At 35.6% G+C, this 17,500-nt stretch overlaps 2 protein-coding genes and 1 long non-coding RNA gene across 7 annotated transcripts in view; 2 read left to right on the plus strand and 1 right to left on the minus strand.

Moving 5' to 3' along the window:
• LOC144978857 (very-long-chain 3-oxoacyl-CoA reductase-B-like) overlaps positions 1-3,882 on the plus strand; it is a 21,096-nt gene extending 17,214 nt beyond the window's left edge. The window contains exons 8-9 of the mRNA XM_078925434.1: positions 479-628; positions 1,576-3,882. Coding sequence (XP_078781560.1) covers positions 479-628; positions 1,576-1,680 — 255 coding nt within the window. The 3' untranslated portion in view covers positions 1,681-3,882. The remainder of the gene's footprint in view (positions 1-478; positions 629-1,575) is intronic.
• An 8,089-nt stretch (positions 3,883-11,971) lies between these two features.
• LOC144978860 (uncharacterized) overlaps positions 11,972-17,500 on the minus strand; it is a 60,780-nt gene continuing 55,251 nt past the window's right edge. For all 5 annotated transcript variants that reach the window (XM_078925439.1, XM_078925442.1, XM_078925437.1 and 2 more), the window contains 2 exons: positions 16,808-16,989; positions 11,972-15,206 (listed from right to left, as the gene is read on the minus strand). In XM_078925439.1, the coding sequence (XP_078781565.1) occupies positions 14,994-15,206; positions 16,808-16,989 (395 nt within the window). In that variant the 3' untranslated portion in view covers positions 11,972-14,993. The remainder of the gene's footprint in view (positions 15,207-16,807; positions 16,990-17,500) is intronic.
• The window catches only part of LOC144978861 (uncharacterized), a 4,799-nt gene continuing 661 nt past the window's right edge, over positions 13,363-17,500 (plus strand). The window contains exons 1-2 of the long non-coding RNA XR_013646614.1: positions 13,363-13,502; positions 16,923-17,021. This is a non-coding gene — a long non-coding RNA (uncharacterized LOC144978861). The remainder of the gene's footprint in view (positions 13,503-16,922; positions 17,022-17,500) is intronic.

A 17,500-nucleotide genomic window follows, 5' to 3' on the forward strand; every position in this document is an offset into this window, starting at 1 on the left:
ATGATATTTTTTTCATTGTAAATCATCTCTCTGTTATGCACTGTATTATGCTTTCTTTATATCATATATATATTTGTAAAACATTTGAGTGTGTTCCTCTTAGTGGGGACCTGTGCTTGTGTCTGGATGAGACTTTTAGTGATCTCAAACTAAGTACTTTGATAGAGTGTTTTTGGAATCTACACCTGTTTCTTATTTGAACCAATTCCCCTTTGTCTTCCCTTTTCTTGGATGCTTTATTGTAATTCTAGAACTTTTTACTATCCCATTTTCTTCCTTTTTACTGGGGCTGATATGACCTTAATGTGTTGCAAGCGCCATAAAACCCTTAAAAACAAAACAAAACACGACAAATGCCTGGCACTCTGCATCTGACAAAATCTGAATAAAACAAAAACAAACATGATTAACTCCCTTGATTTGTAACAATTTATTGACTTGTGTCATAATATTTTTCATTTCTCTCACCACACTGCAGTCTGTGAGACCGTACTTTGTTGTCAGCAAGTTGAGCAAGTTCCGTAAACCCAGTGTGTTTGTGCCGTCCCCTACAACGTTTGTGAAGAATGCCCTCAATACCATTGGTGTTCAGGCTGTGACCACCGGATACTGGGCCCATTCTATTCAGGTAGGTGGTGAATAAAAAATAAAATATTACAGTCCACTTCGGACAAATAATCTTTATATCTTTACACTTTTATAATCTGTATGTCCCTTAATTTACACTATGTAATTATTCTTACAGCCTACAATATTATTATACTATATATACCTATTACGAAATGTTACTTTACCACATTATATTTACGTATATTATGTTTATGTATGCATCATTGTTGGCATTTTATACGTCTGTACAAAAATTTCCTTTTGGATGAATAAAGTACATTATTATTATTATTATTATTATTATTATTATTATTATTATTATTATTATTATTATTATTAATCGCAACTTTCGGTTATCTTGACGAGTGTGACAACAATGGTGACAATCCCTGCAAAACTCTGGTGTTCTGTGACCTTGGATAAGACACTTGACCCCACTTGATTCAGTTGTTCAATGAGTGCCAGGGTATAGGTAATGATGAATGTTGTAGGAGGGCAAATGCGACAGGTGACTTGAATCTTGTGAAATAGAAATTTGGTTCATTTTATTTGCGAGGATATAAAAGAAGCATCATGAATTACATTGATCATGATAAAACTTAAAATGTGTTCATCCTCCTCCTCTTCCTCATCATCATCATCATCATCTTCCTCATCATCATCATCATCATCATCATCATCATCATCATCATCATCATCATCATCATCATCACCATCATCATCATCGTCATCTGTAGCAGCACCAATTGTTTTGGGATCAATCCACAGTTTACAATTTCCTGTTCTTTTTCTCCTTCACACATTCATACATGAAAATAAGGTAGACACAATGGTACATGCAGATCCATATTTATTCATTCATTCATTCATTCATTCATTCATTCATTCATTCATTCATTCATTCATTCATTCATTCATTCATTCATTTATTCATTCATTCATTCATAAATGGTTGCTGTTCTACAGGACATGTACATCAGTCTGATTCCAATTGTGTTTGGTAAAAGCTTTCTGATGCAAGCCAGGAAAAGAGCCTTGAAGAAAAAAGCTGCCAACAATAAGAGTGAATGAAAGATTATTGATGTGTAGTTGTCGTGTTGAAGCATGTGATTGATTCTAGATGATGGGTAGAGAGAAGAGTGAATGAAAGATTATTGACGTGTAGTTGTTGTGTTGAAGCCTGGTCTGTGATTGAGAGGGAGTATAATAAGACACCTTACACTGATGCATAGTGGATGTGTGTTTTCTGGTTGATTCTGGATAGAGAGATGAATGGGAATACAATACACATAGGCTGTGTTTATTATGTCATTCTATTTTTCTTTCAATAGTCTTTCAGAGTCATTAGGCCCATGGAGCCGGAGTTTATCCCGGTTTCTATAGCGTGAAACGGACAATAGCAATTGCTTGGATAGGATGCTAGTCTATCGCAAAGTGCTCACCACCAAATCTAATAGACTCTGCTACCTATTCACTGCTGGGTGGACAGGAGTGGTGGATAGCTCATACGGTAGAGTCACGATCTCCCCGGCCAGGTGGAGTTGCCGTACCAGTAAGGTCTAGGGTTCGAGCCCCCATTGCCGCCGTGGAATATTTTTTCTCGATTGTCTTCTGGCACTTTCCTACTCACTTCCTTTCTTGCCTTTTCTTTGCCTGCCAGTTTATTAGTTTGGAATTTTTGCAATCTGAAAAGAAATTGGTGTTGATTTATCATTGTGTAGTTCTAAAGTTTCTCAATCTGGCAAATCCTTGACATGATGTAACACGAGTGGTCTCCCTTGATGTGGTATGTGATGTGGTATGTGATGTTTCTAGGGTCGAGCCTCGTTTGGCGCATAGTTGAGTCCTTGGAAAAGGCTCTTTACCGACATTTTCACACCGTACTCGGGTCTAAAATGAGTACCTGGCCATCAACAGCGTTTTCTTTGTTGTAAAAAAAAAAGGTAATATCTGCCTGACAGGCGTCATTTCCCATTCTACATTTTATGTGTTGCTGTTGGCCGGGGACCCTGGGTGGGGTTCCTGACCTCCCATAGTGGGCAGGGAGTCACTTATCATGTCTTCTATCCCTCTATGTCTGTTTTCCAATGTGCTTTCTGTCTTTGTCTTGGGATGAGATTACTTGGTTTTGTCCTGGCCCTGACTTGATACCTTAGTTGGGAGGGAAACAGTCAAATGTATAGTTAAGAGTTTTGGGAGATGGTATTTTTTGTCTTGTAAATCATCTCTCTGTTATGCACTGTATTGGTTCGTTGACATTTATATATGATATGTACAAATTTGAGTGTATTCCTTTTACTGAGGACCTGTACTTGTGTCTGGATGAGAATTTTAGGTGATCTCAAACTAAGTACATTGATAATAGTGTGCTCTTGGAATCTACATCTGTTCCATATTTAAACCAATTCCCTTTTGTCTTACTACCTTTTCTTGGGTGTACTTTAATTGTAATTCTAGAACTTTTTACTATCCCATTTTCTTCCTTTTTACTGGCTCTGATATCATATCACCTAAATGTGTTGCAAGCGCCGTAAAACCCTTAAAAACAAACAAACAACAATTGGTCAGGGACCATTTGTAAAGTGAGTTGAGCACATTTAGTGGATATTGCGCTGTATAAAAGCTCAAGTTTTTTTTAAAAAATTGATCAGCTTCCTAATTCTGTTTTGATATATAAACCTTTCCTAGTTTTTATAAAACTTTTTAAATAAATGTTTTCTATTTTTAGACGTGTTCAAAATGTTTTATTGTGTTGGATGTTACACAGCGATTATGTTGGAGTGTGTTTGTGTGTGTCGAGTTTCCCCAGCAGTTTTAACCGTGTAGTAGAAAGTAGACAACCCATTCTTCTCAGCTCATGTCTGCATCTGATTTATTTCAACTGAATATTTTGAATGTGAAACCGTTTATTTTCATGAACAAATCCTTTAAGAAATGATGAAAATGTTTGTGATTTTGTCTTAAAATGAAATATTTATACAAACTTGATCCTTGGATTAAGCTGATCCCCTTAGAAAAACCTCATTACGTTTGCATATGTGTATGTGTGTGTTTGCAGTGTGTTGTGTGTGTTTGTGTGTGTGATTGGGAGTTTGTGTGTATGAATTAAGTTTGTGGGATAATATTATGGTTTAAAGTTGGAATGACAGATTTTTGTTAAAAGTTGTTTTTTCATCATTCACAAAATTGCTAATTTAATTATTCTGATTCCAAATCCGGTATTAATTTTTTACTAAGAAAATATTGTGAATAAAATTTGCTTGATTCGTTCAACTGTCCAATTTTTTTTTCTAATAAATTTCTTTGTTGTGGTATTCTGTCGTTTTTAATTGTATTGGGTGAATTTACCACCCCCGACTTCAAAATTCCTGAGATCAAAGTTTATGCAAATGAATGCAATGGTCATACTTAATACACACATGTGCAAAAGTAATTTGATATTTATTTTACTGTCCCTGACCTCCCATAGTGGGCAGGGGGGTACATGCTGTGTCTTCCATCCCACTGTATCGGTTTTCCAACTTTTTTTCTGTCTTTGTTTTGGAATGAGATTACTTGGTTTTGTCCTGGCCCTGACCGGAGTTCTAGCTGGGAGGGAAACCGTCAAATGCATAGTTATTGTTTTGGGAGATGATATTTTATTCCTTGTATGTATTATTATTTATATTTGTAATTTTGAATGGATCATGTAAGCATTTGAGCGTATTCGTCTTTGTTGGTTTTTGTGCTTGTGTCCGGATGAGACTTATTGGTGATCTCAAACTAATTACATTGGTGGTATGCTCTTGGAATTTACATCTGATCTCTATTTGTTCCCAGTTTGGGTGCTTTAGTTTTAATTCTAGAACTTTTTACTATCCCATTTTCCTCCTTTTTACAGGCGCTGATATAACCTAAATGTGTTGCAAGCGCCGTTAAACCCTTACAAACATAAAACCTATTTATTTTGATTCAATTCATTGGAGTCGTAAGACACGAAATTGGCCGAAAGTTATATCAAGTCACAGTGACGAGAAATTTTTTAAAAGATATGCAAACCAAATTTCATCAGCATACTTGCATAATCATAAAAGTACCCACGACCCAAAGAGCAAAAAAGTCAGGTTGCTCTGCATTGGAAAAAGAGGAAAACTTTGAGCCTCGTAAGTTCGTGGTGTTTTTTAGCACGATAAAAAGAAACTGTTTGATAAATACAAAGTCATGAAAGAATCGTATATTATTTGTTATAAAAATTTTATAATTTTTATGACATCAAAAATGATCATTATAGTCAGGACATTATTTGGCATTAAAATCTATTTTTAGTCAAAACGGTTTGACATTAAGATTTGTCATTGTGGTCAGGACATTATTTGGCATCAAAATCTATTTTTAGTCAAAACGGTTTGACATTAAGATTTGTCATTGTGGTCAGGACATTATTTGGCATCAAAATCTATTTTTAGTCAAAACGGAAGCATAAAGTAGTAATACAGAAAATATTCATTCAGAGACATTAGACCAATGGAACCGAAGTTTATCCTGGTTTCTATAGGATAATTACTTGCCACCCTTTGGATAGGACCAAATCTATTGCAAAGTACTGGATGGGGTACCTCTGATCTCCCATATAGTGCAGGGTTCCCGTCTTTTCCTTGATTTCAAGGCTTCCTTGAAAACTCCTTTGTTTTGATATTACTTTGTCATTCTTCCAGAAAAACCCTTGGATTTTAATTTTAGATGAAAATATCTTGCAAACTCCTTGAATTTTGAGTTTAGGAGAAAGCAACTTGAAAAATCCTTGGAATATGATTTTAGGAGAAAACACATTGAAAACTCCTTGCATTTTGATTTTAGGCGATAACACATTGAAGACTTGCATTTTGATTTTAGGAGAAAACACATTGAAAACTTGCATTTTGATTTTAGGAGAATACACATTGAAAACTTGCATTTTGATTTTAGGCGATAACACATTGATAACTCCTTGCATTTTGATTTTAGGAGAAAACACATTGAAAACTCCTTGGATTTTGATTTTAGGAGAAAACACATTGAAAACTCCTTGCATTTTGATTTTAGGCGATAACACAATGAAAACTCCTTGCATTTTGATTTTAGTCGATAACATCTTGAAAACTCATTGGATTATGATTTTAGGAGCAACACACCTTGAAAACTCATTGGATTATGATTTTAGGAGCAACACACATTGAAAACTCATTGGATTATGATTTTAGGAGCAACACACCTTGAAAACTCATTGGATTATGATTTTAGGAGCAACATACCTTGAAAACTCATTGGATTATGATTTTAGGAGCAACACACCTTGAAAACTCCTTGCATTATGATTTTAGGAGCAACACACCTTGAAAACTCATTGGATTATGATTTTAGGAGCAACACACCTTGAAAACTTCTTGCATTTTGATTTTAGGCGATAACACATTGAAAACTTGCATTTTGATTTTAAGAGAAAACACATTGAAAACTTGTATTTTGATTTTAGGAGAAAACACATTGAAAACTCCTTGCATTTTGATTTTAGGAGAAAACACATTGAAAACTCCTTGGATTTTGATTTTGGGAGAAAACACATTGAAAAATCCTTGCATTTTGATTTTAGGCGATAACACATTGAAAACTCCTTGCATTTTGATTTTAGGCGATAACACATTGAAAAATCCTTGCATTTTGATTTTAGGCGATAACACATTTAAAACTCCTTGCATTTTGATTTTAGGAGAAAACACATTGAAAAATCCTTGCATTTTGATTTTAGGAGAAAACACATTGAAAACTCATTGCATTTTGATTTTAGGAGAAAACACATTGAAAAATCCTTGCATTTTGATTTTAGGAGCAAACACATTGAAAACTCCTTGGATTTTGATTTTAGGCGATAACACATTGAAAAATCCTTGCATTTTGATTTTAGGCGATAACACATTTAAAACTCCTTGCATTTTGATTTTAGGAGAAAACACATTGAAAAATCCTTGCATTTTGATTTTAGGAGAAAACACATTGAAAACTCATTGCATTTTGATTTTAGGAGAAAACACATTGAAAAATCCTTGCATTTTGATTTTAGGAGCAAACACATTGAAAACTCCTTGGATTTTGATTTTAGGAGAAAACACATTGAAAAATCCTTGCATTTTGATTTTAGGAGAAAACACATTGAAAACGCCTTGCATTTTGATTTTAGGAGCAAACACATTGAAAACTCCTTGCATTTTTATTTTAGGCGATAACACAATGAAAACTCCTTGGATTATGATTTTAGGAGCAAACACATTGAAAACTCCTTGCATTTTGATTTTAGGCGATAACACAATGAAAACTCCTTGTTTTTGATTTTAGGCGATAACACCTTGAAAACTCATTGGATTATGATTTTAGGAGCAACACACCTTGAAAACTCACTGGATTATGAGTTTAGGAGCAACACACATTGAAAACTCATTAGATTATGATTTTAGGAGCAACACCCCTTGAAAACTCCTTGGATTTTGATTTTAGGAGCAACACACCTTGAAAACCCATTGGATTATGATTTTAGGAGCAACACACCTTGAAAACTCCTTGGATTATGATTTTAGGAGCAACACACTTTGAAAACTCCTTGGATTATGATTTTAGGAGCAACACACCTTGAAAACTCCTTGGATTATTATTTTAGGAGCAACACACCTTGAAACCCTTGGATTATGATTTTAGGAGCAACACACTTTGAAAACTCCTTGGATTATGATTTTAGGAGCAACACACCTTGAAAACTCCTTGGATTATTATTTTAGGTTGTCCATGTTGATGTAAGCGATGGCCTAATCTTGTGGTCAGTCCATGTTGGGTCAGAGTACCCCCGAGACTTAATCATAATCCAAGGAGTTTTCAAGTTGATTTCTCCTAAAATCAAAATGCAAGGAGTTTTCAATGTGTCTGGATGAGCCTTTTAGTTGATCTCAAAACAAGTCCAATGATATTGTGCCCTTGGAATCTACGTCTGTTTCCGATTTCAATCAATTCCCCTTTGTCTTACTTGTTCTTGGGTGCTTTAATTGTTATTCTTGAAATTTTACTAACCCATTCTCTTCCTTTCTACTGGCGCTGATATGATCTTAGTGTGTTGCAAGCACTGTAACACCATTAAAAACAATTTAAAAAAACTCTCTTTCTGTCGTCAAACGCACCCGCAATCGCTTGACACACACACACACATACACACACACACACACACACACTCGTGTATATATATATATATATATATATATATATATATATATATATATATATATATATATATATATACTTACAATTCAATTCAATTAAAATGATTAATGCAATTGCCAATATGAAGCGTACGTTAACTTAATATTTACGATTAACAAATAAAACACACTCTACACACACACACACACACACACACACACACACACACCAATATTTCCAACGTTTGTCTTGTTCGAATTGGAAAAAAAATGGGGTAAAGGAGCATAAGGTATTCTGTTATTGTTCATATCCCTGGACGTTCCTATAAGTTTACAGTTATAGTTTTGAACTCAATATGACGATTGGAATCATTCACTGGTTCAAATTTTTGGGTAATGGCAGTAGCCCACTTGAAAATCTAAAAATTCTTAGTGTTTAGAAAATAATAATTGTAGTCTCCAAAGTTTACTTTACAGATCAATAATTTGCCATCACGAATATTAGAAATCACTCCAAAATCCTAATACCTATGCACTCTGTCACCGACTTTCATTTTCAATAGTTTTAATGACTCAGAAAAATGCTCAACTAGTTCTGAAATTGGAGTCAAAATTTCGTAATTTTACGAATTTGTCTTAGTACCCAGGCAGGTCTGCATGGTGTATTAATGAAAGTGTGACCAGCAATTACGCAGGCATGAATGTGGATACTTAAATGATAATATTCTTGATCCTCTTCGTTTGAAATTTGGGGCCGAGCATTGGACACGAGCACAACATTTGAAAGGCAGGGGAGTCCAAGACTAATTTTTACAACTGTGACGATCACCTGTGTTCATATCCATAACAACACTGATACCATCCATAACAACACTGCCACCACCCATAACAACACTGACTCCATCCATAACAACACTGACACCATTCATAACAACACTGCCACCATCCATAACAACACTGCCACCATCCATAACAACACTGACACCATTCATAACAACACTGCCACCATCCATAACAACACTGCCACCATCTATAACAACACTGCCACCATCCATAACAACACTGCCACTATCCATAACAACACTGCCACCATCCGTAACAACACTGCCACCATCCATAACAACACTGCCACCATCCATAACAACACTGCCACCATCCATAACAACACTGCCACCATCCATAACAACACTGCCACCATCTATAACAACACTGCCACCATCCATAACAACACTGCCACCATCAATAACAACACGGCCACCATCCATAACAACACTGCCACCATCAATAACAACACTGCCACCATCCATAAACACACTGCCACCATCCATAACAACACTGCCACCACCCATAACAACACTGCCACCATCAATAACAATACTGCCACCATCCATAAACACACTGCCACCATCCATAACAACACTGCCACCATCCATAACAACACTGCCACCATCTATAACAACACTGCCACCATCCATAACAACACTACCACCATCCATAACAACACTGCCACCATCAATAAAAACACGGCCACCATCCATAACAACACTGCCACCATCAATAACAACACTGTCACCATCCATAAACACACTGCCACCATCCATATCAACACTGCCACTATCCATAACAACACTGCCACCATCAATAACAACACTGCCACCATCCATAAACACACTGACATCATCCATAACAACACTGCCACCATCCATAACAACACTGCCACCATCCGTAACACCACTGCCACCATCCATAACAACACTGCCACCATCCGTAACAACACTGCCACCATCCATAACAACATGCACATCCAAACAACACGCACATCCAACACACTGCACCATCCATAAACACTACCACCATCCATAACAACACTGCCACCATCAATAACAACACTGCCACCATCCATAACAACACTGCCACCATCTATAAACACACTGCCACCATCCATAACAACACTGACACCATCCATAACAACACTGCCACCATCCGTAACAACAATGCCACCACAACCAGTTGTGACTAAAGAGACATAGCTCCGGAAGAGAATCAACGGCCCCGTTGAGCACATTAATCATTAACTTACAGCGTTTGTGGAATAAAAATGAAGAATTTTCAAACATAACTAATTTACTGTTAAAAACAATCTATTTATTTTTTCAATTTGTAGTTACGAGATGAAGTTCTGTTTCACGTAATTTATTAAGACTTTCCTATGTCGATTGTTGTAATGTCTGAATTTTAAATCTCACATTGCAATGGCTAAACCGTGAATGATTTATTGACATCGACGTGCACGTATTTGCAGGTGCGATAACCGAAGACGAAAATGGTTTGGTTTAACATTGTTTGTAATAGACAATATCTTGTCTTCGTGTGGGAGTATTTCCATTTAAAACAACGAGTCTATAACACAGAACTTATACAATAGTGATGCAATGGGGATTGAGCACACCTACACACACATACACACACATACACACATAAACACATACACGCAGACACATACACACATATACACACACATGCACGCAGACACATACACACACATACACGCGTACACACATACACACACTTACACACATATACACATACACACATACACACCCTTACACACATATACACATACACACATACACACACTTACACACATACACGCATGCACACACATACACACACTTACACACATATACACATACACACATACACACCCTTACACACATATACACATACACACACATACACACATACACACATTTGCACACACATACACACACGTACACGCATACACACACATACACACACTTATACACATACACACATACACACACTTAGACATATACACATACACACACAAACACACAATTACACACATATACACATACACACACTTACACACATACACACACACACATACACACACTTACACACATATACACATACACACACACATACATACACTCATACACAACATCTGTATCCTTGTGTAAGTAAATATTACATTACCAATACCCGATGGCTGTTATCTCATTATCTATTAACTCACATCTCGGCAATATAAAAATCCACTCTCAAACCAGAGACTTCGAGAAGCCTCTAGTTTCTGGTTAGATTTTCGTTAAAAGCCGTTTTTTTGTAGCTGATCCAATCCGATATAAAACCCTTCTGTGGTGCTGGGGTACAAATACAGTCGAAAAAAAATGACGTTACAGGAGTGGATTTTTTGTTTCTTCAAATTCAGAATGAATTAATTATCCTCATCTAAGCCGATTTTTACATTAAACCTAATCTTATCTATCATCATTCAAGTCAGATCTTAGTCTAAACCTAATTTTATTCATCATCATTCAAGTCAGATTTTTCTGTAAACCTGATTTTATTCATCATCATTCAAGTCAGATTTTACTGTAAACCTAATTTTATTAATCATCATTCAAGTCAGATTTTACTGTAAACCTAATTTTATTCATCATCATTCAAGTCAGATTTTACTGTAAACCTAATTTTATTCATCATCATTCAAGTCAGATTTTACTGTAAACCTGATCTTATCTATCATCATTCAAGTCAGATTTTACTGTAAACCTAATTTTATTCATCATCATTCAAGTCAGATTTTACCTTAAACCTAATTTTATTAATCATCACTCAAGTCAGATTTTACTGTAAACCTAATTTTATTAATAATCATGCAAGTCAGATTTTACTGTAAACTAAGGACATCTATGCTGAAAGGACTGGCATATGGAATCTTCAGGCAACGCGAGTGGGGGCCAACTAAAAATATAGAAAATTCAAACCAAAATAGCAGCAGGGGCATTATATGGCAAGATCTACCTTTTTAGAGAATGATTGTGAATTTTGGGTCCAAAAGAATATTTAATGATTATTATTATCAGCAGTGAATAAGAAACGGAAAGGATGAGTAGTTAGATATTTTTTTTAAACTGACCTTAAAGTGATTGATTCAGGATGGTTTCTTTACAAGGTTGATGAATGAATGTACATGTAAAGTGATGATGAGGATGAGGGTGAACAATTAGATGAAGGGGAAAGGAGGTACACTATCAACAAAGGGAGGTAATCTGTGGATGTGTCGCCTCCCCCCCCTCCCCCACAACAACAACACAAACAAAAAAAACAAACAAAAAAGAACTCAAAATACTGGAATAGAATTATTACCTTTAATATTCCCCCATTCAACAACCATTATAGAAATATTGAGCGTACAATTAGAATTAGTGAATTCAAAAAGTCAAGCATTAAATTGAACTAAAACATATAATACGAGAAATGTTTTCATCCGAGTACATTTTTAAAAAACTTCCAAACAGATAACTTAAAATCAAAATAATTTGAGGATTAAGATAAAAGTTTTCCCGCACTCTTTCGTGATCCCCATCAATTATCAAGTCTGACCAAAATAGTCTATAAAATACGTAAAATGACTATTGCAGTATTTTTGAAAAGAAACAATATTTAGGGGGAGGGGGAAGGAGCACTGACTGTGTCAACACCGATTGCTGACATTTAATCAAGCTGTGTTTTGCGAGTCTGTTTGTATGTCCGTATGTCCCTCTTTATTAATGTAGTTGATTATACTCGCTAAATCAAACATGAATAAATCTATTAATATACAATTTTCCATGATAAAAATCGCTCAAAACTAGCAAAATTTTATAAGATTAACGATTAAACAATTTGGATAGTTCGTGAATCGGAAGTTTAGTGAGAGGAAAACATCCGGTTTGACGCTAAAAATAGTCACCAATGGAAATCCAAGGACGACGTAAATCAACCTTGGGGTCGCCTTGTTTTGAATGTTTACACAATAGGAATGAACGAATTTTGGTGTTGTCCATTTCAAAATTATTTTTCAATTTTAAAAAGTTTGTATGTCACATAATACTGATATCTCAGAGTGGTTCTATATAATATATATTTCATGATTTTTCATATGCTACAACGTAGGTATGCATTCAAACCTAAAATACATAATTGAAGGATTCTTTTGGAACTAATTCCCCCTACTATATGTCGTTTTTAAATCAATGAATAAATAGAAATAGAAAAACTTTTTGAATAAAGTACAATTCAAATTGAAAACTCCACAATCAAGTTATTAGTGATAAAATCAAAATGATGAAGATCAAGAATTTGGAAATCAATTAATTGAATAACAAAAAAGAAAACACGAAAAAAAAAGAATAAAAAACCCCACACAAAACAAATAAACAAACAAAATAAAATCCCAAGCTTCAAGCATACTGGAATGCGTAAACAACGAGAATTAAGGAATCACCACCAAATGAATAAATATAATCTTATTGAATAAAGTCATAACATTATTACGCTAATACATGGGGACATGTGAAAAAGACGGATTGTCTTATTAAATTCATAGAAAGCTCATATAATTCAATTTTATTTATATCAAGAAAGACAATGTTAAAAACATTGAATGTTAAAGAACTCGTTTAACTAAATATCGATGTGATACTAACCTATGCGTTCAAATGTCATTTTTAAGTGCAGACAAAAACTAAAATGAAGAGACGTATATTATCTAATTGACGTACTACAAGTATCTGTTTTCTGAACATAAATATTATTGAAGTTGTCAGATTGGTTAAGCGCCACTTTTGTATTGTATGCCATGATGGAAATCGCACAGTAGAGGAATGCCTTTAGTACAAATGTCAGGTGGGTAATTTTGATTTTATATTTTCTAGTTAAGACACAACGAGAGAGAGAAAGAGAGAGAGAGAGAGAGAGAGAGAGAGAGAGAGAGAGAGAGAGAGAGAGAGAGAGACACACATATATATATATATATATATATATGTGCCCCAAGGATCGGTGTTAGACCTAATTCTCTTTATCATCTACGTTGCTGGTTTATCTACAAGTATTCAGTACACTTGCAGATGATACACTTCTTTACAAAGACACCCGTTTACCATATGGCTGTCAGATTTTAAATTAGGACTTGAACAGACTCCACTAATGTGAACAAGAATGGCAAATCCAGATTAGCGCATCTAAATCTAATTCCATTGCATTCAACAATTTAAAAAATCTTTTGCACTTTAATGATTTACGTTAAAAGGAGTTTAGTCTGTAAAAATCACGAATTGAATATTACTAACAAAATGAAGAGGAAGAAATGTATTGCGCATATTATAACATCAAAGGCTAATGAAACAAGTGCGTTTATTCACTGAAAAATGACAACTAACTAAATTGCATCCATGCCCACTGCCAAGAAAGCTTTGTGTTACCAGATTTAGAATCAGAATCACTTTGGAACCCTTCACTCGGAGCCGATATCAATACTTTGAAAAAGACCTAATTGGCGAGCCAGGTGATTTTACAACAACTTCTCACAAACGAACAATCGCACCATCACTAGTTAAAAGCACGGCCCTTGTCAACCATCAGATTCGACAAAAACGAGCAAAACTGTGCGCTCTCCCTAATCCCTACCACAAATGGATTGAAGTCGATTTCCTAGAGACTATCGAACACATCCTCATACCGACTAGAGTACATGATTCTGGGATGGCGATTACCCCATTAAGATCAAACACCCACATTAATTCCTTCTACTCATCTCTTTTTAGACTTTGAAATCGTCTAGCATCGGATTCCGTGAAATCTGGCAGTACTGAATTTTTGAATATTTTTAAATCACTGAGCACTCAGTAACATCTTTAACCACGAAAGTTAATTATATATGTCTGATGATCCTACATTAATTTATATCCCTTTCCTAATTTATTGTATAATCAAATGTACTTCAGTCTTCTAACTTGATATTTCTACATAACGAAGAAGAGGAAAAAGAAGAGTATAGGGCATCACCACGCCTATGCCATGCTTTGAATGCTTTAATATATGACCTATTTCAGACACCTAGTATAATAGTAATATTAGAAGTGACTATATACAGAAAACCGAATTTCAAGTGAAATTGATTAGACTTAGACCAAGACATAAATAATTGATTATTGTAACTCAAAGTCCATAAGTAAATCTCATTGCAAAATGCATACACTGTGTTCACCCTGACATACGACTGTTTGAGATTAGCATAATATGTCATAAGTTATTGGCTTTTTAATGAACGTCTCAATCTCATCAAATCTCGTTAAAAATAAAATAAAAATACAATTGGAAGCAAAATTATCCCATTGGTTACAAATATTTTTTACATGAAGAACAACATATCGGTGCCAATCCTTCATGACAGCAGGCTTTACGTTCGCCGTGAAGTTTGATGTATTTTGCACAAGTCGTCTTCCAGGATCCGCCAAGCAAAGGCTGGTCTCCAGAAGGACAATCATCGGACTTGGATTTATTTTCTGGCAAGGTCATCGGAACACATTTGCCGTTTTTGCATCCTTTACCCTGTTGAAATGGCATTCAAAACATTGGTCATGTGACAACATACACAGAGGCTCACTCACACACACAAACACACACACAAACACACAAACATACAGACACACACACACACACACACGAACATACACAAACACACAACCACACAAACATACACAGACGCTCACTCACACACACACAAAGACACACACACAAACATACACACACACTCACACACACTCTCACACACAAAGACACACACACAAACATACACACACTCACACACACAAACACACACACAAACACACAAACATACACACACACTCACACATACACAAAGACACACATACACAAAAACACATACACAAAGACACACACACACAAACTCACACACACAAACACACACAGAGACACACACTCAGACACAAACACACACACACACAAACACACACAGAGACACACACTCACACACAAAGACACAAACACACACACAAAGACACACACACACAAACACACACAAACACACACAAACACACACAGACAAACACACACGCACAAACACACACAAACACACAGACACACAAACACAAACACACACACACAAACACACAACACAACAACACACACACACACAAGAAAAACACACAAAACACACAAACACACACAAACACACACACAAACACACACAAACACACACACACACAAACACAAACACACACACACAAACACACACAAACACACACAAACACACACAGAGACACACACACTCACACACAAAGACACACACACAAAGACACAAACACACACAAAAGACACACACACACAAACACAAACACACACACACAAACACACACACACACAAACACACACAAACACACACACACAAACACACACACACAAAGACACAAACACACACAAAGACAAACACACACAAACACACACACACACATATATGAGTAAAAAAGGGACCGAGATCGATCCTCGATGAAGTCAAATTATTTTTTAACCCCCCCCCCCCGGTCCACCCAGCAGTGATCTATTAGATCTGGTAGAAGGTACTTTGCGATAGGCTAGCGTCCTATCGAAAGGATGGAAAGCAATTGCTTTTGTGTGTTTCACATAATAGAGACTCCGGTTCTATAGGCCTCATGGCTTTGAAGGACTGCATCCCAGGTTTACAATTTGAATGTTCACCATGCAAACGTTAGATAGACTGCATACTATGCAGAATATCAGGAGAATTAACACAGCTGTTTTTTTCTCTCTCAAATATTCCAATTCTTTATCAGTGAATAATAGATGGAAACATGAAAATTCACATCATTAAAATTGAGCTAGTTGCCATAAGTAAGAGTTGTTCATATAGGGAATGAGATTAGCGGAAGAGTAACGTCCCTTGATTGGACGTCACCCATAGTCTGTGACGTCACCGGCGGAAAAGTTATTACAGAGAGAACGTCATGTTGGTTGTGCGGAGCGAGGACGAGAGACGCATGCGCACAACCAACATGACGTTCTCTCTCTAATAACTTTCCGCAGGTGACGTCACAGACTATGGGTGACAATCAAGCGACGCTACGCTTCCGCTAATATCATTCCCTATATAAAGAAAGAAAATAAAATTGTACCTTCCCACATTGCATGCCATCAGGGGCCTTTTGAACAGTCCAGTGAAAAGTTTTACCGACAACAGAAGTCACACAAGCCAATTTGGCACACAATATATTTCTCCTCCCCCCATAGAATAATCGTGCCATTGAAGATTTTGTTCCCTCCCTTTGACGACATGCTTTATCCGGCGTGCCTATATCTATGGAGAATTGGAGCATGGACTTACTTGTGGTATTAAATGATATCAATCATATCATATCATGTCATCATATCATATCATATCATATCATATCATATTATATCATATCTATTCATATTATATCATATCATATCACATCATATCAATCATATCATATCATATTATATCATATCATATCACATCATATCAATCATATCATATCAAATCATATCATATCATATCATATCACATCATATCACTTATCACGTATAGGGTGATTTAGGCCAATTGACATTTGAATGCCCTGTGTATTTAAAGTTAATCTTAAATAAATCGGCAATTGATTATTTCTATATCAAGAATTATTTTGAATCTGTCAACAAGAAAAATAATTTTTCGATTTAAACTTGATATTTTTCCAGAGTTTTACAGCTCTGTCTATTTCATGAAAAATACATGATAATATAACACGGGTGACATTTTCATTGACATAATATCATTTCCTAAAAGTACACAGTGTGTAGAATTGGGC

The sequence above is a fragment of the Berghia stephanieae genome, chromosome 8 (genome assembly GCF_034508935.2).
Source record: "Berghia stephanieae isolate SIO BIC M18660-M18661 chromosome 8, UCSD_Bste_1.3, whole genome shotgun sequence".
In the NCBI taxonomy this organism is placed as follows: Eukaryota; Metazoa; Mollusca; class Gastropoda; order Nudibranchia; family Aeolidiidae; genus Berghia; species Berghia stephanieae.